The following is a 23,327-nucleotide window of genomic DNA, read 5'->3' on the forward strand; positions in this document are numbered from 1 at the left end:
TATAGAGAAAAAACATCTAGGTAGGAGAAAAACATCGATCTGTTGCCTCCAGTACGTGCCCCGACTGGAGGATGGAACCCAAAAGCTAGGGATGTGCCTTGACTGGGAATCGAACACGCAACCTTTTGTTGTATGGGACAAAGCTCCAACCAACTGAGCCACCTGGCCAGGGTCCACCCTCAACTCAACCTCCACAGAAGAAAGTCATGGTGGTAATTTCTTTTCTTTTTCTTTTTTTTTAAATATATCTTTATTGATTTCAGAGAAAGGAAAGGAGAGAGAGAGAGATAGAAACATCAATGATGAGAGAGCCATTGATCGAGCCTGCAACCCGGGCATGTGCCCTGACTGGGAATCAAACCCTGATCGCCTGGATCCTAGGTTGATGCTCAACTGCTGAGCCATGCCCGGCCGGGCTCTTTTCTTCTTTTTTTTAAATCTTCACCTGAGGATATTTTTTCCATTGCTTTTCAGAGTGGAAGGGGGAGAGAGACATCGATGTGAGAGAGACACATCGATTGGTTGCCTCCTGCTCACCTGCCGACTAGGGCCAGGGATTGAGCCTGGAACCAAGGTATGTGTCCTTGGCCAGAATCAAGCCTGGGACCCTTCAGCCAGAGGGCTCATGCTCTAACCACCTAGCCACACCGGCCAGGGCACATGGTGGTAATTTCAATGTCAAATTCTCTACAAGAGCTTAGTGTTTTAACGTAACCACTTTCCCCAAAATCTCAGTCTTCTCTGATTTGTACTAGTTACAAACTAGATCTTGGTAGTTATCTACATAAGTGAGTGTGGCAAATATCTGCTTGTATTTAGTTCCTTAATAGTTCACATAGAAGCAATAAATACCTTTCAGTTATTCATCTCTTCTCAAAATTTACTTCCAGGTAACACCACAGTTCTGTGATAATGGGTGAAGCGAAGCCACACAGCTTTAAAATATAATTTATTCATAAATAATTGTGAAATAAATTTATGCAATGCAGTAGAGAAGAGGTATAGGGCATTGGCATAATTCATAAAAATAGGTATGTCCAATTAAGAATAAACATAGGAAATGAGAGAACAGGATTTGTAAATGCATCACACTTTTCTTTATATTCCTTTTAAATGTCAAGGATCTCAATTACTAAGTATAAATATAGTATCCTGAAGGCACTGTTATTATTAGTGCATAAAAGAAAAATATTTTTAACCTAATTAGATCCAAACATTGAGAGCAGGACTGATGAAGCCAAATAATACTGTGTGCACAAGAGTATTTTTGATTCAGGTAAAACATGTGGTTAGTATGGTACATCAACTATTTATGATCCTTTGTTATTTGTATATTCCAGAACAATAATGAAAGCCTAAACAGAGAACACTAAATCATTTGATCAGATCAATGAAAAGACAACCAAATACACTTTTCTGGTAATAATAATGACCAGTTGCTATGCAACTGATTGTATCATAGTATAATTAACTGACTTAAGTTCTTAAGACAACTGAAATAAGTAGACCAACCATTTCATGGTCATATCTCAGTTATTTAATTGATGATGTAGTAGTCCAGTGGTTAACCTGTAAATTCTATCCAGCTATCACTATAAAAATGGAATAGCTTATTAGTATGAGAAAACAATATTTTCTACCAGAGTAGCAGAAATGACTGTAAATGACCAGAATATCAGTATAATTGTATTTAGACTTTCTGAAGTACATTGGAATAATGAGAAGATAGAAAACATTAATCAATTTTTTTATTTTTTATCAGGGCTATTTTGCTTCATGTCCTCCTTACTCATGCAGTTTCAGAAGAAATTAACAAAATCCAACTCTCTTTTCAAAGTTACGGTAACTTCAAGAGTTTCAGTTTCCAGGATATAGAAAGCTTTGGCACTGTTGCAATCCACAGGATGGGGAAAGTTCAGCAACAGTTTCCTAAACAAAATAAAACAAAACAAAAACAAAGAATCAGCTTCCTAAAGTGATATCAAGAAGACATCACTTTTAATAAGGCAATGGAAAGCAAGATATACCATCAGAACATTAAAAAAGCACAAAACAATATTTAGACAGTATAAGTACTGGATCAAAAGTATGCCTAAATAACACAAATAGTATATCAGTTTTTTGGCCTTAAAAATCCAAGCAGTGGTTTTGACTTCCCCCTGTTTTGTCTAAATTGACTGCATTTTGTATTATATAAACATAGTCTCAGGCTGTGTTTATAGGCTTAAAAATAGAACCACTGCAACTTTAAGTTGGTTGAGTAGATCTGTTGCCAGTCATTCTTATGGATGCATGGAATGTGGCTAGATGACACAAATCTGAAAATCAGAATGGTTCTATAAGAATTCTGTTAACACAACTTTAGGCTGAGTCTCTACTGCAGGTGTAGTTATTGAAACTGAGGCCTGGAATGAATTCAATACCAGATCAATGAGAGTGCTTCTCTGCTTGCTTTTGTTTCTTTCTACTATGCATTAACAAAAAGTCCCAATGAGGGATTGCTGTGTTTGTTTCGCAGTGGATGGCTCAGTTGCTAGATAGCTTCATGCTTTCAGATGCATTGCTGGGATGTGACATCCATAATTCTGCCATAGTGATATGAATGTAAATTATGCATGGTGTTGGCACATGCTGGTATCTGAAGAAAATTAAATGCATGAAACACTTGTTACCTCATATTCGTAATAAAGAAGGCTTAAGTATCTCTATTAAAAAATGGACAGAAAAGCTCTTTTACAAGGTATAATATCCAAATCAGTAAAGGAATCTGGTATTTTTAGTACTTATTGAATACTTGCATAAAGTATTTGACAACAAAAACCTTTAAAATCAGTTGCTTCTTTACTCATTTGCAGACCTAAATTCAGGACACTGGACTCATTAAAAGTATTTACCACACATCTACAGAACCTGAAGGAGAAATTTTCTGTGACTTTTACTCCATTCCAGATATTTGGGGTAGGAGAAACAGTTCCTTCCACCTTAAGTAATGAAATCAAGATGTATTTTAATGTAGTCTGTAATATTTGACATCTCAAAAAAAAGTAGGTGCAGAAACATTTAGAATCCATCTTTTTAAAGTTGTTAACAATATAGGTTGTGTTAGAGCTAGGTTTGCTTTATCCCTTATTCTAAAAATGATAATATATTCACTTTAAAAAGGAAGCAAAGCTCAGTGGTGGTAGCTTCACTGCACTAAAAGACAACTATAAATTAGCTGAAGAAGGAGTTCCAATGACAATGTGCACTTCTCTGTCCAGAGAGAAATAAATTTTAAAAAGACAGTTAGTGGCCATTGGAATGATCCATCTATCCCTGCATTTTTGTCTAGCCCTTAGTAGTATGGCTTCACATACTAAAATTTTGAACAATACAAACTGTATAACTTATTTAGGCCCTTAGGAGAAGGAAAGTATTTTTTTCTAGTTTGTTTTACTGTCTGATATCTGAACTGAGATTTATATTTAAACAAAGCAAAATCCTACAAATACTTAACCATTGAAGAACAGGAATGTATCTTATCTTGGTGTCCCCCCAGTGTCTAGTAGAAGAGTTTATAAATATTTGTTGAGTGAATAAATAAGTGAATGAAAAGCAAATTGGTCACCACAAAATGATATTTGAATAACTACTATGGATTAGTACTATAAAATATGAACAAACATTTAAACCCAAATCCTTCTGCCTTTACATTGATAACATATTTGTATTTTAAGAAGCTACAGTTTAGACACTGATCAAATGTTTATCCAGTGCCAATATTTATTACAAATTATTTAAATGCAAACAATAATATATGAAAGTAAAAATTTATCTATGCAGTGAACTTTAGTTTAGAGACTTGCATGCTTACATTTATATTGGAGAATTCAAGTTGATGTTGCTTGCAAAAGCTTTACATAAAGGACAACCTGGCTCTGTGCATATTTACATAATATAATTTTTATTTTATGTAGTTAATAAATAATTTGACTTACATATCTGTGTTAAACACAAACATGGCCCTTTTAAGATTTCCTATTGGAAAATAACTACTGTTAAAGAATGCAGAAATAGCAACTGAGCTGCAATTCACTATTCCATTTATAAAACTTTTTTTAGGTATCAATGTCATTGAACATCAGTCAACTCACAATTAATCTGAATTAAAAGAGTACAGCAGAGGTGAAAATAATCTACAACATCGTTCAACTAAAATTAACTTATACTTGTCTTTAGAATGTTTTTTGTTATCACATTCAAGAATTTTTTTTATGATATTCTTAGAATTCACTTCAAAGAATAATAAAACCCCATATAAAGACAAAGTTGGGAAATTATCCAATTTCCCCTATCTTTTCTCCTTTCCATCTACTTCATGCTTAGAATCTACATACCAAAACAACCAGTTGCTAAAAATGAACAATTCAGTAAACCGCATTATTTCTTTTGGTTGTATAATGCTAAATATCTGGGTATTATTAATAATTACAATGTAATTGGTTATCATTTGACAGATTAGTAGTCAATTCAGTGAAAATGAATTCACTTGTTCTCTGCCTTATATGAACAATTCTAAATGTCCTCTCTCATCTTTCTTGATGCAAGTAACACAGTTTTACAGGGTGTCTAAGTCAGAAACTAAAGAAAGTAGATATAAATATAAGTAAACTCAAAAACAAGACACATTTCCAATAATACAAATTTAGATAATAGCATGGTTCCAAAGAAAACTCCAGTGTTTAAGAAAAGAGATAGAAACCTTAATTATATCTTCTGTCTTCTATCCTAATGATTTTTTCCTTATGAGACAGTACCTCTCTGTACTTATCATTTAGTATATAAATACAGTATGATCAAAATGACCTAATGCAGCCCACATTTTATGTGGAAAAGTATCTCTGTGTGAGTCTTTCATTTAGTGAGCTCTGATAGATATCTGGAATGACAGCATAACCAGAGCAGATGCCTAAAGATTGATGGAGACAGTAAGAACTGCTAGGGGAACGGAAATTAACTCCATGGTGTGTAGATATGTGTGTGCTTTTAACAAGCGCACAAATATCATGAAAGATTGATTGTCCATTTAACTAACTTTCCTTTGAAAGGTTGGGTGCAAGGATAAATGTGTGTATAATATGCAATGAAAAAATTACAACATTCCCTGAAGTAAATGGTAGGGATAGTGAATGTAATTTTTATAACATGAGACAATCATGAGGATACATTTTTGAAATTACTATATAAGTAATAAGAAAATATTTGATATGTATTCATCTGTAGGTCATTCGTGTTAAATGCATCTACTGTAGAAATCAAGGTTAAGCTATGTATTTACATTGTGTTGCTTATACATATAAGTCCTTTGTATGAGGGATCTACTTTTTTTTTTTTTTTTGAAGCTCTAAGATCAACAAAAGAGAATTATAGGTACTGGTAATGGGAGGAAGAGAATGTGCCAGGAGCTGACAGCTCTTCATGCACAATTTGAAATGTTGATGAGTTATAGAGAAAGAACCACTGCAATCAAACAAAGTGTGTTCACTGCTATACATCCAGATGAAACGTGAACAAAGCAGTGAGATATTTAGACATTTTTATCTAGCACACACCAGCTTCCATTGATTCCCTCTTTATAGAGTTAGTTTTGAGAAACAGGATTGATTCATTCAGGTTTCAGGATAAACATTTTATATCATTTTTACTGTATGTACTCAGTTTTGGGAATGTGATTTGAACCTGTGTAATAACAAGACTATTTTGAAAACATCAAAGTATTTAATTGAATCATTCCATTATCACCTGTATAATTTTAAAAAGTACTCACACAACTTGAGGACCTAGTGATAAATTAGCTGTTAGAATTTTTGTTTCAAGTAACTGATGACAAGAATTTGTGTTGCCCTGGCCAGGTAGCTCAGTTCATTGGAGCATCAACTGGTACACCAAAAGGTTGTGGGTTCGATTCCTGGTCAGGACACATACCTAGGTTGTGGGTTCAATTCTCTGGTTGGGATGCACACTGGAGGCAACTGATCAATGTTTCTCACATCGATGTTTCTCTTTCTCTCCCTCTCTCTAAACAGATCCTCGGGTGAGGATTTAAAAAAGGATTTCTGATGATTTTTAGGTGAACATAATCAAATTTAATCTGAGCCCCCACCATATGCAAAAAATTTAAAGGTATTTCTTCTCTTATGCCATCACTGTACAAAAAACAACACATTCAAAACTTACAATTTAAAGGATTTTCACCTCCAGCTATTTTTTCTGACAGGTAAGTAAACTGTATCTGAAGATCAAGGACTGTGTTTTGGTGATATCAAACTACTCCAAATATACAAATACAGAGTAGGAAAAAATCTAGGTATTTCCAAATACATTTATGTTTATATTATGTAGATCACAGATCTGAATGATTAGTTGACTTTTTAACTTTTCTTCAGATTTCAGGAGTAATACAAAATAGCTATTTCCATTAAAAAATATGGACTGAGGATTCATTAAAATTATAATACATTATTCTAGTTCTAAGTTTTACTCACTTATCAGGAGTACGAAGGTCAAGGATCATTTCTTGGATATTAATTTCAATATCAGAAGAGTTTGTATTTGGCAGTTTAATTTTAACCTGAAAGAGAAAATGAGAAGAAAAATACTGTTGTCTTGAAGAACAGTTAATTTGAGGAATATAAGAAAAATATAGGAAAATGAGAACTACTATTTCTTTTTTTTTTAATTTTTTTAAAAAATGTATCTTTATTGATTGCAGAGAGAGGAAGGGAGAGGGAGAGAGAGAGAGAGAAAAACATCAATGATGAGAGAATCATTGATCGGCTGCCTCCTGCACCCCCGACCGGGGATTGAGCCAGCAACCTGGGCATGTGCCCTGACCGGGAATGGAACCCTGATCGCCTGGATCCTAGGTCGACGCTCAACCGCTGAGCCACGCCCGGCCGGGCCAGAACTAATATTTCTTAAGTGCCAACTATGTGCCAGGCTATGCCATTTCCTCATAACAATCTTGAGAAGCAGGGATTATTACCTCCATTTTACAGATGGGGAAACTGAAATACAGTGAAGTTTACTGAGTGGCCCAAGGGCAATGGTTTGTAATTTGACTAAGGTCTATCTGTCTCCAAAGCTATATAGAGACACTTTGGTTACTTGCCTGTAATCTTCATTGTCTGAAGGTGCATTGCAGTGCACCTGCTAAAGTTGGAGACCATCAACTGCCTTTATATCAGTGGGCCCTGTGTATTAAAAAATGGTTAGTACTCATGTTAGGTATGGGTTGATAATGCCTTCTGGTAGTCTCCTGGTATAAACTCCCATACCACATTTCCTAGAGAAGTGTAGGAGTCCAGAGAAGTTGTTAACATAATAAAAGAGAAATAAAAATATGACCCCTGCACATGAAATGGGAATATTTATTAGTTTGGCAAGATTTCACTTAAAAATGTCTCATCTCACTTACCAGCAATTCCAATTAAATGCAGGTGCTCTAACAAAAACATGTTCATAATGTTTTTGTTCATAGAAGCAGTATTCACAATAGCAAAAAGATGAAAACCACTCAAATGAATATCAATTGATGAATGGATAACCCAAATGTGGTATATCCATAGAATGGAATATTATTCAGTCATAAAAAGGAATTAAGTACTATTATGTGGATGAGCCTTAAAAAAATTAAGCTAAGTGAAAGAAGTCAGGCACAAAAAGCCACCTATTGTAGGAATTTTTATGTGAAATATCCACAATAGGCAAATCCATAGAGACTGAAAACAGATGGGTGGTTGCCAGAGGCTGAGGAGGGAGAAAAGAGAAGTGACTGTTAAATGAGTATGGATTTCCTTTGGATAGATGAATATGTTCTGGAATTATATATTGGTGATGGTTGCGCAACATGTGAATGTACTAAATGTCACTAAAGGCAAAAATTTTAAGGCAAATTTTATATTATATGTATTTTATCACAGTACAGTGTCTCATCTCTCTAACTTAATTTATTCTCTCTCTTTTTAAAAATATGTCTTTATTGATTTCAGAGAGAGGAAGGGAGAGGGAAAGAGAGAAAGAGAAACATCAATGATGAAAGAGTCATTAATAGGCTGCCTCCTACATGCCCCCTACTGGGGATTGAGTCTGAAACCAGAGCATGTGCCCTGACTGGGAATTGGACCACAATCTCCTGGATCAGAGGTCAATGTTCAACCACTGAGCCACGCCGGTAGGGCTATTCTCTTTTTAATAGAATTTGATCATCTATCTATCATCTATCTATCTATCTATCTATCTATCTATCTATCTATCTATCTATCTATCTATCTATCATCTATCTATCTATCATCTATCTATCTATATCTATCTATCTATCTATCATCTATCTATCTATCATCTATCTATCTATATCTATCTATCTATCTATCTATCTATCTATCTATCTATCTATCTATCTATCATCTATCTATCTATCATCTATCTATCTATCTATCTATCTATCTATCTATCTATCATCTATCTATCTATCATCTATCTATCTATCTATCTATCTATCATCTATCTATCTATCATCTATCTATCTATATCTATCTATCTATCTATCATCTATCTATCTATCTATCTATCTATCTATCATCTATCATCTATCTATCTATCTATATTGATCTATCTATCAACAATTTTTCTGAGATGACATAGGATATGATTTCCAAAGACAAAGAAAAAAACAGCTTAAAGTTTAGCTAAATTATGAAGCCTTATTTAAAATGAGCTAAAAGACTTGAACTATTGGACATCTGGTGATTTCAGAGCTGGAATGGAAATGATAAAAGCCATAAGTTTTGAGGGCAATACATATCAAAGAAATAATGGGAAAAAATGGAATTCCTTGTAAGAAGCTTAAAGTAGGCAATAATATTTTTGTAATATAAAGTATGTGGACCAATATGTGCATGTGAGTTACAGCTTACTTTATTAAATCTGTACATAAAAAATATTTGTAAATAGAGCTCTAGAGGTCTTACTCTCTAAATATATCCAGATATATCCTATCCTCCCCTTCATGGGAGATCCATTACCCCAACCCTTCCAACTCCCTGTGGCTTCACCTTGTTGAGCTTGGGCTCCTGGGAGAATCTTGGTCAGACAGTTGTGTGGCTCTAGAACAGGGGCCATTTTTCACTCATACACCCCAATGGTGCAGAGCACACCCTTCGTGCGGCCAAATCTTGATTTGTTTGTGCCTGATAAACTCTGCTAGCATCACCCTGATGACTCCCTGAGACCCCACTCCACCACAAAGGTCTGCAGGCACCCTGTGGTGGCAGCTAAACTTGGTGTAAACAGGGACATTTGCTGAGTGGCCTCAGACCCAGCACTGACACTGAGTTTGAGCCTTTATCAGTCTGGTGAAGACCACTCACTCCCTATCTGGTGACTCACTGACAACCTACCTCATGCAACTTGAGTACTGCCAGAGACTCTTCCAGTGACAGAGATTATCAGGAAGTCAGCAGGCAAAGGAAGCTGGAGGCAGACCTCAGAGTGCCATGGGAGTTTTCCTGACCTGCCCCTGGGTCATGTGCTGGTAAAATCCAGCCTTGGTGTGCAGCTTGATCCTTCCTGTACATACCCAGGCCCAGTAGAGGCAGCTACAAACTGTGGATTGCTTTGTAGCCCCAAATAGGTTGCCCAGGGCCAGTCACAGGCAGAGTCTGACATTGGCCTGCACTTAAGTCCCTCCCAAGAGGCCCCAGAATCAAGACAAACAGTGGCCAGCTTCAGACAACATCAGAGCAAGATCAAATTAGCTTCACAAGTGGCATATCCAATGAGAGGTCTTGGCAGGCACCAGACCCAGGGCAAATTCTGTTTCCTGTGGTCAGCACCTGCATAGCAGCTCGTACACTGTGGTCATGGTCAATCCTCACAGTGAGCCAGCCTGAGGTTTGATCTCACACACGAATGAGCCAATAGCAATCAAGACTCAATTACAATAAAAGGGCCCACATAACCTACACAAGAGACATTCCTGGAGCACTCAGATCAGGTGATCAAGGAGACTGTGCCACTGGGACCCACAGGACACCAACTACATAAGGCCTCTCTACCATGATGGGGAGTCAAAGCAGATCAACCTAATACATAGAAACAGACACAAAGAGGTGGCCAAAATGGAGAGAAAAAGAAACATGCCTCCAATAAGAGACCAGAAGAAATCTCCAGAAAAAAGAGCTAAATGAAATGGAGGCAAGCAATTTACCTGATTCAGAATTTAAAAAAATAAAAAAATAAAATGGTTATAAGGATACTCAAGTAACTTAGTGAGAACTTCAACAGAGATAGCCAGCATAAAAAGGATATAGAAACCATACAAAAGAACCAGTTAGAAATGAGGAATACAGTATCTGAAATGAAGTATACACTAGAGGAATAAACAATAGGTTGGATGAAGCATAGAATCGAATCATCCATTTGGATAAAAAGGTAGTAAAAAACACTCAATAAGAGCAGCAAAATGAAAAGCAAATTTAAAAATAAGAATAGTTTAAGGGACCTTTGGGACAACATAAAGCTTAACAACATCCACATGACAGGGGAACCAGAAGGAGAAGAGAGAGAGCAAGGTATTGAGAACCTATATGAGAAAATCAAGACTGAAAATTTTCCTAACCTGGTGAAGGAAAAAAACACACAAATCTAGGAATTTCAGCGTCCTAAACAAGATGAACCCAAAGAGACCCACAATGAGACACATCATAATTAAAATATCAAAGGATAAAGACAAAGAGAGAATTTTTAAAGCAGCAATAGAAAGACAGTTTGTTAACTATGAGAAAGCTCCTATAAGACTGTCAGTTGTTTTCTCAACAGAAACATTTCAGGCCAGAAGGGATTGCCATGAAATATTCAAACTGATGAAAAGCAAGACCTACAACCAAGACTACTGTACCAGCAAGGCTATCATTTAAAGTCGAAGGAGAAATAAATAGTTTCACAGACAAGAAAAAGCTAAAGGAGTTCATTACCACCAAACCAGTATTACCAGAAATGTTAAGGGTCTTCCAGAAGAAGGAGGAGGAGGAGGAGAAGGGGAAGTAAAGGAAGAAGAAGAGCACAGGAACACAGTTAAAGAACAAAATGGTAATAACATTTACCTATATATAGTCAATTTATATGTAAATGGAGTAAATGCTCCAATCAAAAAGCACATAGGGTAGCTGAATGAATAAGAAATATCCAATACATATGCTGTCTAAAAGAGACCCACTTCAGAATGAAAGATACAAACAGATTAAAAGTAAAGGATGAAAAAAGATATTTCATGCAAATGGAAATTTTAAAAAGCTTGAGTAGCAATATTTATATCTGACCAAATAGAGACAAACCCATAAACAGAGATCAGGTTGACAGCTGTCAGGGGGTGGGGGGTGTTGAGGGCTGGGTAAGGGGGATGAAGAGATTGAGCAAAAAAGAAAAAAAAAAGCTATAGTAAGAGACAAAGAAGAATACTACATAAAGATAAAATGAACAATCCAACAAGAGGATATAACTGTTGTAAACAACTATGCACCCAACATAGGAGCACCTAAATATATAAAACAAATCTTGATGGATATAAAGGGAGAGATCATCAGTAATACAGTCATAGTAGGGAATTTTAACACCCCAGTAACATCAATGAATAGATCTTCCAGACAGAAAATCAACAAGAAAACAGTGGCCTTAAATGACACACTAAGTCAGATGGATTTGATTGATAACCTCAGAGCAGTAGAATATACTTTCTTTTCCAGTGCACATGGGACATTTTCTAGGATAGACCACATGTTAGAACACAAAACAAGTCTCAAATTTAAGTAGATTGAAATCATATCAAGCATCTTCTCTGACCATAATCGTTATGAAACTAGAAATCAATCAGGAGGAAAAAACTGAAATACACACAAAGACATGGAAGCTAAATAATGTTACAAAAGAATGAATGGGTTGATAATGAGATCAAGGAAGAAATCAAATGATACCTTGAAACAAATGAAAATGAGAACACAACAGCCCAAAGTCTATGGGACACAGTGAAAACAGTCACGAGAGAGAAATACATAGATTTATAGGTCTATGTCAAGAAACAAAAAAAATTTCAAATAAACAATCTAAATTTACACTTAAAGGAACTAGAAAAAGAACAATAAACAAAGCCCAAAGTGAACAGAAGAAAAGAAATAACAAAGATTATAGCAGAAATAAATAAAATAGAGTGTGGAAAAAAAAAAAATACAAAAGATCAATGAAACCAAGAGCTGGTTCTTTTTAAAGGTAAACAAGATTGACAAACCTTTAACCAGGCTCAAGAAAAAAAGAGAGGACTCAAATAAGTAAAATCAGAAATGAAAGAGGAGAAGTAACAACTGACTCAAACGAAATAAAAGGGAATGTAAGAAAATATTGCGAACAACTATATGCCAACAAATTAAACAATATGGACAAAATGAATAAATTCCTAGAAACATACAATCTCCCAAAACTGAATCAGGAAAAATCAGAAATTCAGAATAGACCAATTACAACTAATAAAATCAAAGCAGCAATCCAAAAGCTCCCAGCAAACAAAATTCCTGGACTGGATGGCTTCACAAGTGAATTTTACTGAATATTCGAAGAACTAACACCTATTCTTCTCAAACTATTACAAAAAATTCAAGAGGAGGGAAGACTTCCAAGCTCCTTTAACAAAGCCTGCATTATCCTAATTCCAAAATCAGATAAAGACACTACAAAGAAAGAAAAGTATAGGCCAATATCCCGATGGACATAGATGCTACAATCATCAACAAAATATTAGCAAACTGGATCCAGTAATACATTGAAAAGATCATACACCATAACCAAGTGGGATTTATTCTAATGATGCATGGTAGTACAATATCCACAAATCAATAAACATGATACATCACATAAACAAAATGAAAGATAAAAATCACATGATCATATTAATAGAAGCAGAAAAGCATTTGATAAAATCCAGCACCCATTTATGATAAAAACTCTCAGCAATGTGGGAATAGAGGCAACATACTTCAACATAATAAGGTCATATATGACAAAACCAACATCATATATATATTCCCTGGATTAATGTTTTCATTAAACATACAATTACCTCCTAAGTTATACTTTGAAAGTTCAAATCTTCATAACTAGATATGCTTTAAGTGAGAGAAATGAAACATTTCTCAAAGAGGTAGTTATAGGCACTCTATATATAGTAAATGAGTATTCTCTTGGACAAAGACCCATTTTTATTGTAATAACATTCAGATCTAACAGTCGAGTTGAGATGCTCTTTAGTTGCAGGATGACTCATCTCCCCTGGACCAAGAGATACAAATATTTGTTTCTTTATTCTGAAATGTTTAGATCTTTCAAGGGAAAATATTACTTGCTCAGGGTTGAAATGACATTTGAAGGAGGAAAGAAATCATTCTTCTGTGAAATTTAGATACAGCTTTTGGGTAGAGCTTCAAAGTGGTTCGTGAAATCATTTGCAAATCTAGTGAAGGGCAATTCAGAAACAACTAATTTTTCCTCTTAAGGAAATAAAAATTGTGTACTAAAATGGCTTCAGAGACGGGACAGGAGAGGGAACAAATTAAGTGGAATGGTATATACTAATATCTCGTAAGAATGAAAGTTCAATGAAGAATCTGAATAGAAAAACTGCTCTTGAAAATTGAATCAGACTTCTTTAGAGATACTTTTAATGAACACCTTAAAAATCAACATGATTATTTATTGACTTCTGATTGTACCCATTATCAAACTTTTTCAACATTAGTAAATACAGTATGTAACTGACCAAGCAATTAAAAGTATTGATGTTTCTCTCTTTAAATAGGATGTAAGTTGAATTTATTTCAAAGAATAATTTATTTTAATAGTTAAGCTAAGAAAAACTGCTAAAAAAATGCATTGGAAAACTTGCAACCTTTTAGGGGCTCAACCTTTGGTGTCAAACTTGATTTTGAATTCTGGTTCTGTCACCTGTAAGTTATTTGTTGTTTGTTAGTTATTTAGTTACATAACCAAAACAAATTCCACCCCCACACCCAATTTATGACTCAAAAGAGCAATAAACATTTATTGTCTCACACTTTCCATGGGTTTGGAATTTGGGAGTGGCCTAGCTAGGTAGTTCTGACTTATGGTCTATCATGAGGTTGTAGTCAAAATATTGGCTAAGGCTGTAGATATCTGAAGGCTTTATTAGGGCTGGGAGTTCTGCATCCAAGATAGCTTATTCACATGGCTGCTGGTAGGAGGCCTGTTATTCACTACATGGACTTCTCCATAAGATTTAGGGCTGCTTGAATGTCCTTATGATACAAAAACTGTTTTCTCCCCAGAGTAAATGATACCAAAAAGCAAGGCAGAAACAAAGCCTTTTTAAACATAACCTCATAAGCTATATATATATTTTTTCTGTAATATCCCATTGGTTATATAGGGCAGCCCTATTTGATGTGAAAGGGGACTACAGAAAGGGAAGAACATCAGGAGTTGAGAATCTTTGAGAGCCATCTTGTAGGCTGGCTACCACAGTATCCATTACTAACCACTTCAAACCCCTGTCTTTTCGCCTTGTGAATAACAAGTGACAGGAAAAATGTCTACTAATTTAAGGTTTGTGAGGTCTCTTCTTCTCACTTTCAGTTTATCCTCAGGCAATTAGTCAAAGCTACTCAGTCCTCCTCCTTCCTCTCTCTCTCTCTCTCTCTCTCTCTCTCTCTCTCTCTCTCTCTCTCTCTCTCTCTCAGAATTCACTTTGGGGCTTTCCTAGAGATAGGTAAAGGTAGGTCAAATTGCTTACAAGTTGTTTCCATGGGCCTTCATTTATTCTCTTCCATATGTTGTGACAGAGCTGGCTTAATATATCAAAGCCTCTGGGAGGGGGAGTTATTATTGTGGGATTATCATTTTGAGTTTAAAATTCTTTTTCTTATCTTGTTTTTATGATAGATTTATATGACAGAATCCTGAAGAGATCATATTCTTATAATCTGAAAGTGATTAATACAGGCTCCCCAGCTCCTCAGATAAGTGTCTATGATCATATTATAACATATTTGAAAATTGAAATGAGAAGATCAAATAGCAAGTGTTCTGAGAGGTCATCCATTCTGTTTCCTCTTGAATTGTCACTCCCTGACTACTAGAACAGAAGAATAAATGAAACATATCTTATATGTAACTTGGCCAGTCTGTACTATTTACTGAAATTTCAGTGAAGCTTATGATATAAAGAAAGGTGAGGGCTGACAATTTGGAAGATATTCTTATTTAATTTAAGGTTTCTAGATAGTTCACCCCAGGCACTCACAACCTCATCACATCTAACTGTCTTGAGATTACTAGAACTAAAGTTATTATATTTTAATCTCTATTTCTTAATAAACACAAGAAGCCCATGTCCTTCTTTATCACCCAATAATTACCATCTGAATCTTCAAATCTCCTATTTTTTTTCCATTTCCTACTCCTTGGATTAAGTCCTGTGCAACACATAGTATATCATCCCTTATCTCATAAGCCTTCCTTGAATATTCTCTTCAATTTCTTACTGTAACTGAAATCTAGATCTCCATTTTTGACATTGATTCCCTTACGGTCTTCTCAATTGGTGCCTGTTTTTTCCCCCTCCAATCTCCTTTATATCACTGGGCCTGACCCTTCCCTCCAGCTTTTTAAAATAAATCTCATGTCTTCACATTATACCATCAATCACTCTCCTTGTGCAATTATCTACAATTCCTAGGTCACAAACTTACCCTAATTTTTCTAATAGTTCTTTGTTCTTCATTGATATTTTTAACATTAATTTCTGTCTTAAATCTTGGTGATTTAAATATCCCCTTAGGCAACATTTCCAATACCTTAGCCTTACTTCCTCATCTTCTTCAAGTCTGCACAAATATTGCCTTCTCAATGAGACTGTCCCTGACCACACTACTTAAATGTCTTAGCACTCCTTTTCACTTCTCCTTGCTCTTTCCCCTTCATAGCATTTATCACCTTCCAATGTACAATATAGTTTATGCATTTATTTTGTTCATTTATCCCTCCCACTAGAAGGTATGCTCTGTGAGGGCAGTAATAATTGTCTTTTGTTTACTACAGTATCTTCAGTGCTTAGAACAATACCTGCCACATTGTAGGCACTCAATAAATATTTGTTGACTAAATGACTAAATGGATAAATGCAAGGATGGTTCAATATTAAGAAATTTAACATAATTTACCAATAGAGCAAAACTAAATAATCATATGATCTCCACAAATGTTAGGAAGGTATTTGATCAAATTCATCATCCATTCTTGCCTATGACTCTTAATAAAATCAGAATAAGTAGTTCCTTAACAAACAATCCAAATTTCAGTATCAGGCTGAATGAGGAAACACTAGAAACATTCTAATTAAAGTGAGAAATACAAAATAATAGCTAATATTTACCACTATTATGTAATGTAGTTCTGGAGGCACTAACTGATGCAATTAAACAAGAAAGAAATAGGAGGTAAAATTATCATTATCTGAGGGAAGAGCATTCCAAGTAGAATTAACAGCAAGGAATTGGGAAATGACTTGACATATTGAAGGATCAGAAAGAAGACCAGGATGGCTAGAGCATAACAAACAAGGAATAAAATGTGGCATCAGATGAAAGTGAAAAAATAGGTAGGGGTCAGATCATTTGGGCCTCATAGGTCAAGATAAGGAGTTTGGATTTGTTCTAAGTGCAATAGGAAGCCATTTTGGGTTCTGAGCAAAACGAATTCCTCTGAAAACTATGGAAAGGGTGCCAGGAAACAAGAGTAGAAGAAGGGAGAAAAGTCAGGAGGGAATCATAATGGTCCAAGTGAGAGGTGAGGTGATGGTGGTTTGGAACATGATAGTAGTTGTGGTGGTAATGAAAATTAGATGGATTTAGAATATATTTTGAAAGAAGAACCAACAAGACTTGCTGATGGATTGTATATAAGGTACAAAAAGAAGAGGAATGAGGGATGATTTAGGTTTTTAGCTTGTGCAACTAGGTGAATGTTGTTGCCATTTCCTGAGATGAGGGAAATCAATGAGAAAGAGGTTTGGGGAAGGCAATAAGAGTTCTGTATTCAACATCAGGTTTAAGTTGCCTATTAAACAAGTGGAAGAGGTCAAAACTAGAGAGATAAATAGTATTTAAAGCTAGGTGACTAGATAGAAAAATAATAGAGAAAAAAGACATAGATATTTTTTCAGAGACCTAGAAAACTTCAGGCAGGAGTGAAAGAGCCAGTGATTTGGGACCAAAGGAGATGAGTGCCCAGTGATTTTGGAGGAAAACCAGGAGAGAGTGGAGTCATTAAAGAGAAAAAGGTGTTTCAAGAAGGAGGGACTGACTAATCAACAGTGTATAATACTGCTGAATGGTCACCTTCAATTTATCTTTTTCTAATTTTGTGCAGAATAACACTTCATTTTTCAGGAGTGTCCCTCTCTTTGCAGGATTTGGAGCATCCCTGGCCCCTGAATACTAAATGCCAATAACATCCTATAACCAAAAAATGCCTCCAGCCATTTCTAAAAGTTGCTTAGGAGCCCATATCATGATTGCTTTTTTTACTATTTGTTCATTAGCTCTAGTGACACACAGTAGGCACTCAATAAATATTACCCAAGTAAATCCTTATCATCAAATGAAAAGCATTCTTGCATCTCCTGTCCTAAAAAAGAACCTCTAAATCCTGTCTCCTCTCAACAACCATCTCCTCTTTTTCTTCCCTTTCTCTGCTGAACTTTCTCAAAGAACAATCTATATTTATCTGTCTTCCCCTAAATTCCTATTCACTTCTCACTTCCTATTCACCACTTAGCTTTCTTCAAGTGTTGGCTCCTACCACACCACTGAGGCTCCCCTCCTTACCAAAATACTTCTTTGATGAATCTCAAAGTTCCTTCTGCACCCTAATCCTGTTTTACTTCTCTACAGCAGCAGATACTATTATGGTTTCCCCCATCTCTGTATATCCTTCTCAGCTTCTCTTCTTTCATCCATCCCTCAAATATTGGTATTTTCTAGGGTGAATCTGCTTGGATTCAGAAAATTTTGCCTGTTCTGGTTCAAGGATGCCAGACCATGTAATTCAGGTATTTTGATGAAACTTCCTCAAAATTATAGCATCAAAATATAAAATTACTGATTTTTATTATCAAATAATATGTATAAGATATCTTACACCCTAATTTCATTCCTGACCTTAAACCCATCTTAAACTCTCCCTTCCAAGACTCTCCCCCGCAATCTCTCTCTCTCTCTCTGGGGAACTTATTTTCAACTCTATTAATTAGAAGTATATTAAGTCTTTATATGCCCTGGCCAGTATGGCTCAGTTGGTTGAGCATTGTCCCATGCACAGAAAGGTCTCCATTTCAATTCCCAGTGAGGGCACATCTTCAGTAAGGGGCTCAATCTTCAGTAAGGGGCATGCAGGAGGCAGCCAATCAATGGTTCTCTTTCATCAATGTTTCTCTCTCTCTCTCTCTCTCTCTCTCTCTCTCTCCTCTCCTCTCCCCTTTCCCCCCTCTCTAAAATCAATAAAAACATATTTTTTTAAAAAGACATATTAAATCTATACAAATAGATTAGCTTTTAAGGGAGTATTCATTTCCCTACCATCATTATGAAAGTATGTTATAATATTAACTATAAATGTAAGTATATTGCTGAGATAACAATCAGAAATTTAATTGAAGGTGTACTGTGCAGCCTGAAGCTCATAATAAGGAATTGTATTACAGCTCAAATATCCTTCTCCCTGCTGCACAGTCTGATATATAACCAATCAAATCAGGTTAGCATAATCAGAAAACCTCCAAAAAAGTGCCCATCCTTTAGAATTTTAAATATAAAAGAGAATCTATTCCATTATCAAGAAGCCAAATCTATTTATTCATTAAAAGTAAATGAATATGATTGCTTTAACCAGAATTTGAGAAGCAGGCCATTCAAGAAGCAAGTGAATTCTCAGAAGATGGGCAGACACTTTGCTCAAAATGACTGACAGCCCTTTCTGAGATGAATACTTGCAATAAACATGTGACTCTTGATTGTGTCTGGCAGATGGTGACAGGCTCCTATCCCATCCTTGACTCTCACCCTATTCTCAGTGAGATTTAGAGATGGAGTAAGGATCATATCCCAATGAGGAGGTGACAATGAAAAAAAACCAAAAACAACCCACACAGTTTAATGACTTGTTTCTTAGGCCACATCAAAGTGTCCCCTAATCAATATAATCCCATTAAAGTAGGAGTACCAAAATATTATGTATCCATTGCTGCTCAAAAAGAGTATCCAGCTATCTGCAGGCAGCTTTTCCCCTCTCCTAGATCAAACAATGGGCCATTTGGCAGAATATCAATAACCCTAGCCCCATTCATTTTTGGATTTTTGTGACAGTCTGATGTTCAACACCCATGGGTGAAAATGGGAATCCACTGGCCTACTTCCCCACTGCACTCATCCCATTTCCTGTCAAAAATTAGTCCTATGGGGAAGCCAGGCTACCTCCCTATATATCTTTGATATCTAAAGTTCCTTTTCCAACATTCTCCAACTGGCACCTAAGAGGTCAGATACCTCTGTCAACCCTGTTTCTCAGAGGTAGGCTGGTTCCCATTCTTTGTTTCTCTAACTTGTTTCTATGACAGCTTTTTGGCTTCCGCCATTGTATCTCTAAAGTCATGTCAAAATCCCAACCTCACTTCATTTATTCAGTTCCTCTTGGTTTTCAATACCTAGCCTGAAACTGGAGTGAGAATTTACAATGCCTCTGTTTGAACTATGTCTCTGATTGTTGACCCTATCCCAAGGGCCACCTATTCTGTGTCAAGTTAGTCCCATTTCTGCAAGTTTCCCAGTATCCCTATCAACAACTCCCCCTCTCCAAGCATATACATGCTACCTAAAATCAGTTCTACTTCATTCTAAGCCCAATGCAAATCCTTCACTCTGTGGATATATTCTAACCCCTGGAGAGAGCGAACATAAACTCTGAAAGTCAGTATCTCCAGTTCCTATCTTAAGGTTCCTCATAGGTTTTATTACTAACAGCCTACTAGACACTTCAAACAAGATTTCCTACAAGCAGTTCAAACTCAGTATAACCCAAACTTAATATTTTTCTCCTAGAACTTTGTTCTTTCATTTGCATTCCATACCTGATCTCCACAACACAAACAAAAACACCCTCTGTTTACTCTTATTCCAAAAGTAATTGATGGTAATTGTAAAATATGTGGAAAACTCAAGTGAGCAAAAAGAAATAAAAACCATCTTTAAGACTACTATCCAAAGATAAACCACTTTACATTCCCATATCTTGATTAATGCCATCACCACTCACTTAGTCACCCAAACTAGAAATCTGACTCCTGTTTCTCCTTTACAAATCACATTTGACCACTTTCTAAATCATATCAATACTACCTCCAAAATCTCTACTGAAACCATTCTTTTCTATCCCCATTGCCATAGTCTAACTTCTCTTACTTCTCTCACCTGAACTATTGCAATTGTCTATCAATTGGTTTTCTAACCACCAGTCTTCCAAACTCACACTCATCTCCTACCATCATCTCCACCAAATTCTTCATCATAAGCTGCCACTAGAGTTGTTCTGAAATGTGCATCTAATCATTCAACTCACCTGCTTTAAAACATATAGTAACTCTAATGTCCACAAGATAAAGTCCAAATTTTATGGTGTCTTAGTCTGCTCAGGCTGCCAAAACAAAATACTATAGACTGGAAGTCTGAGCATGCCAAACATTCCAGCATGGTGGTTTCTGGTGAGAGCTCTCTCCCTGGTATGTAGGCTGCCACCTTCTCACTGTGTGCTCATGAGGCAGGGGAAGATAACAAGCAGAGCAAGCTCTCTGGTGTCTCTTCATATAAAGGCACTGATATAATGATGAAAGCTACACCCTTGTGACCTCTAAACCTAATAACCTTCCAAAGACTCCATTTCTCAATTCCACCACACTAGGGGTTAGTGAATGGGGGAGGGGGTACAGTTCAGTCCATAGCACAAGGTATGATATTCAAGGGCTTTGACAACTAGCTTTTTAAGCTGCTGATTTTGTTTTATATTTTATTACTCCATGCATTCTCATTGCAAAAACATCACAAATAGTTCTCAAAACACATCAAATACTTTCATGGAGCTATACATTTGCTCATGCTGTTCACTCCATTTAGACATCTTTTCCACTCTGACAAACTGTTATGTTTTTCAGACGTCCAGGTCAAATGCCACCGGTATTATGGAGTGAGCTTACACTTCCTCTTATTTGTGCTCAAATCACTTTGCACAGACTTCTATCAAATTCAGATTGCCTGGGTTCAACTTGTAGTTCTGCCAGGTTCTAAATGCGTGATCTTAAACAAGTTACTTCTTTATGTTTCAGCAACCTCATTAGTTAAATGGGGATAATAGTACCGATTTCATAGAGTTTTGGTGTGGGGATTAATGAGTTACTATGCTCAAAGTTCTTAGAGAAATGTCTGACACTTAGTAAGCATTATATAAATTATTTATTATTGTTATTATATTAAGTTAAAACAATCAGGAAAAACACTTTTATTCACAGATTGTAAATGTACGAAAATGTCTCCACTCTGATATCCTGGTGACCTTGCACTATTTACATGGGCCACGTAGGCAAGGCTCAATTGTTGTCTGCCCCAGGTCTTGGCAGAACATCCTGTGATCCTCTCAGAGGTGGGAAGATAGGCAGTCTTGTGAGGAGTTGCCTCAAGGCTGTTTTTTATCTGTCTTTCTACCTTGTGGGAGGTTCCTATCTTGCAGAAGGCTACCACAAGGCAGATTCTCACCCTACTCCCTCTCAGTAAAGCATAGGACTTTCCACCTCCTTCCCCTTGGGTATAGATGCAGGCTATAAAATAGCTTAGCTGCAGTTTAGAGTGAACACTTCAGCAACAGAGTGCCCACTGGCCCTTTTAGTTTCATGTAGTCCTGTGGGGCAAAGGAATATCGGGAGCTGACACCATGCTGATCTTACTTATGCTGTCTGTGTAAGTAATAATCTATATCCATTTGATCTCATTGTTTCCTCATTGGATGGGTCTATGAAGGTCTGTGCTGCTGCTTATGGACTGTTTGAACTCTTGACAGTAAGTTCCTTGAGAAGAGAAACGAATTGATTTTTTCAACACTATATATTGAGTGTCTAGCCTATAGTAAGTGCTCAATAAGTATTTGTAGAATTTAAAGCACTATAGCAAACAATGATAAATATGTATGCAACGATATATAGTCAAGGATAAATATCAAACCTATTATAATCAGAACCTTGTGGAGAGGGATGGAGAGTACAGAAGACAAGAGAAAATAAAATACAAAATAAAATAAAACAAGACAGGGGCATTCTAATCATGAGGTTTAAAGAAAAATATAGACATGTCACCTAGGAGGGAAAAGCCCTCTAGCTCACTTATTGTTTTTCCATTCATTTATATGAATTTTTGATACCTTGTAAGCTTGTCCTTATTTTCTCAAATGAGCTGTAATATATGGAAGAAAGGCTAGATTACCATCTTTCATGTTCCAAGGAGCCCCATTTTTTTTCTCGTAAGAGCTGCCTCATGGGTGATAGTACCCTTTTAACCAAGGTGGGGATGCTTTTATTTGTTTTATATGTTGGGCTTTCTCATAGAATTTTACTTGAAAAGGTTTAGCAGCTAAAAGCAAGGCAAAACAAACCTGCAAAACAATGGCCTATCTCTAGCTCTAAAATTAATGTACAGCATAATATCTGGAGTTCATAATACAGTATTGAATATTGGAAATTTACTAAGAGAGTAGATTTCAGGTGCTCTCACCACACACACACACACACACACACACACACACACACACAAATGGTAACTATGTGAGATGGTGTGTTAATTAGCTTGACTGTAGTAATCATTTCATTATGTATATGTATATCAAATCACGTTGTACACTTTAAATACATACAGTTTTTATTTAAAAATAAAATGCCTAAATATAGATTAAGGCAAGGGAAGTTTTGTACCTACAAAATTGGGAATAGAACATCAGGCAGAATTCGGATAATGGAGCTCTTTGGATTGGGGTTAGAAGGAAAGAATGGAAGGCTTGCTGAAGATATAAATATTACTAACACAGAATTTTGTTTAGGACAATCACTTTAATTTAGGACTCATAAATCTTGCTTTCTTATTTGGAGTTTGGGGAGGGTAAAGGACAGGGTGGTCCTT

General features: G+C 36.0%; 1 protein-coding gene across 1 annotated transcript in view; it reads right to left on the reverse strand.

Moving 5' to 3' along the window:
* Positions 1 to 255: 255 nt before the first annotated feature.
* Positions 256 to 23,327, reverse strand: part of DNAAF6 (dynein axonemal assembly factor 6) — a 40,807-nt gene continuing 17,735 nt past the window's right edge. Inside the window, exons 7-8 of the mRNA XM_081126043.1 lie at positions 6,525 to 6,610; positions 256 to 1,929 (exon numbers count right to left, since the gene is read on the reverse strand). Coding sequence (XP_080982169.1) covers positions 1,800 to 1,929; positions 6,525 to 6,610 — 216 coding nt within the window. The 3' untranslated portion in view covers positions 256 to 1,799. The remainder of the gene's footprint in view (positions 1,930 to 6,524; positions 6,611 to 23,327) is intronic.

The sequence above is a fragment of the Miniopterus schreibersii genome (genome assembly GCF_964146895.1).
Source record: "Miniopterus schreibersii genome assembly, chromosome: X".
In the NCBI taxonomy this organism is placed as follows: Eukaryota; Metazoa; Chordata; class Mammalia; order Chiroptera; family Miniopteridae; genus Miniopterus; species Miniopterus schreibersii.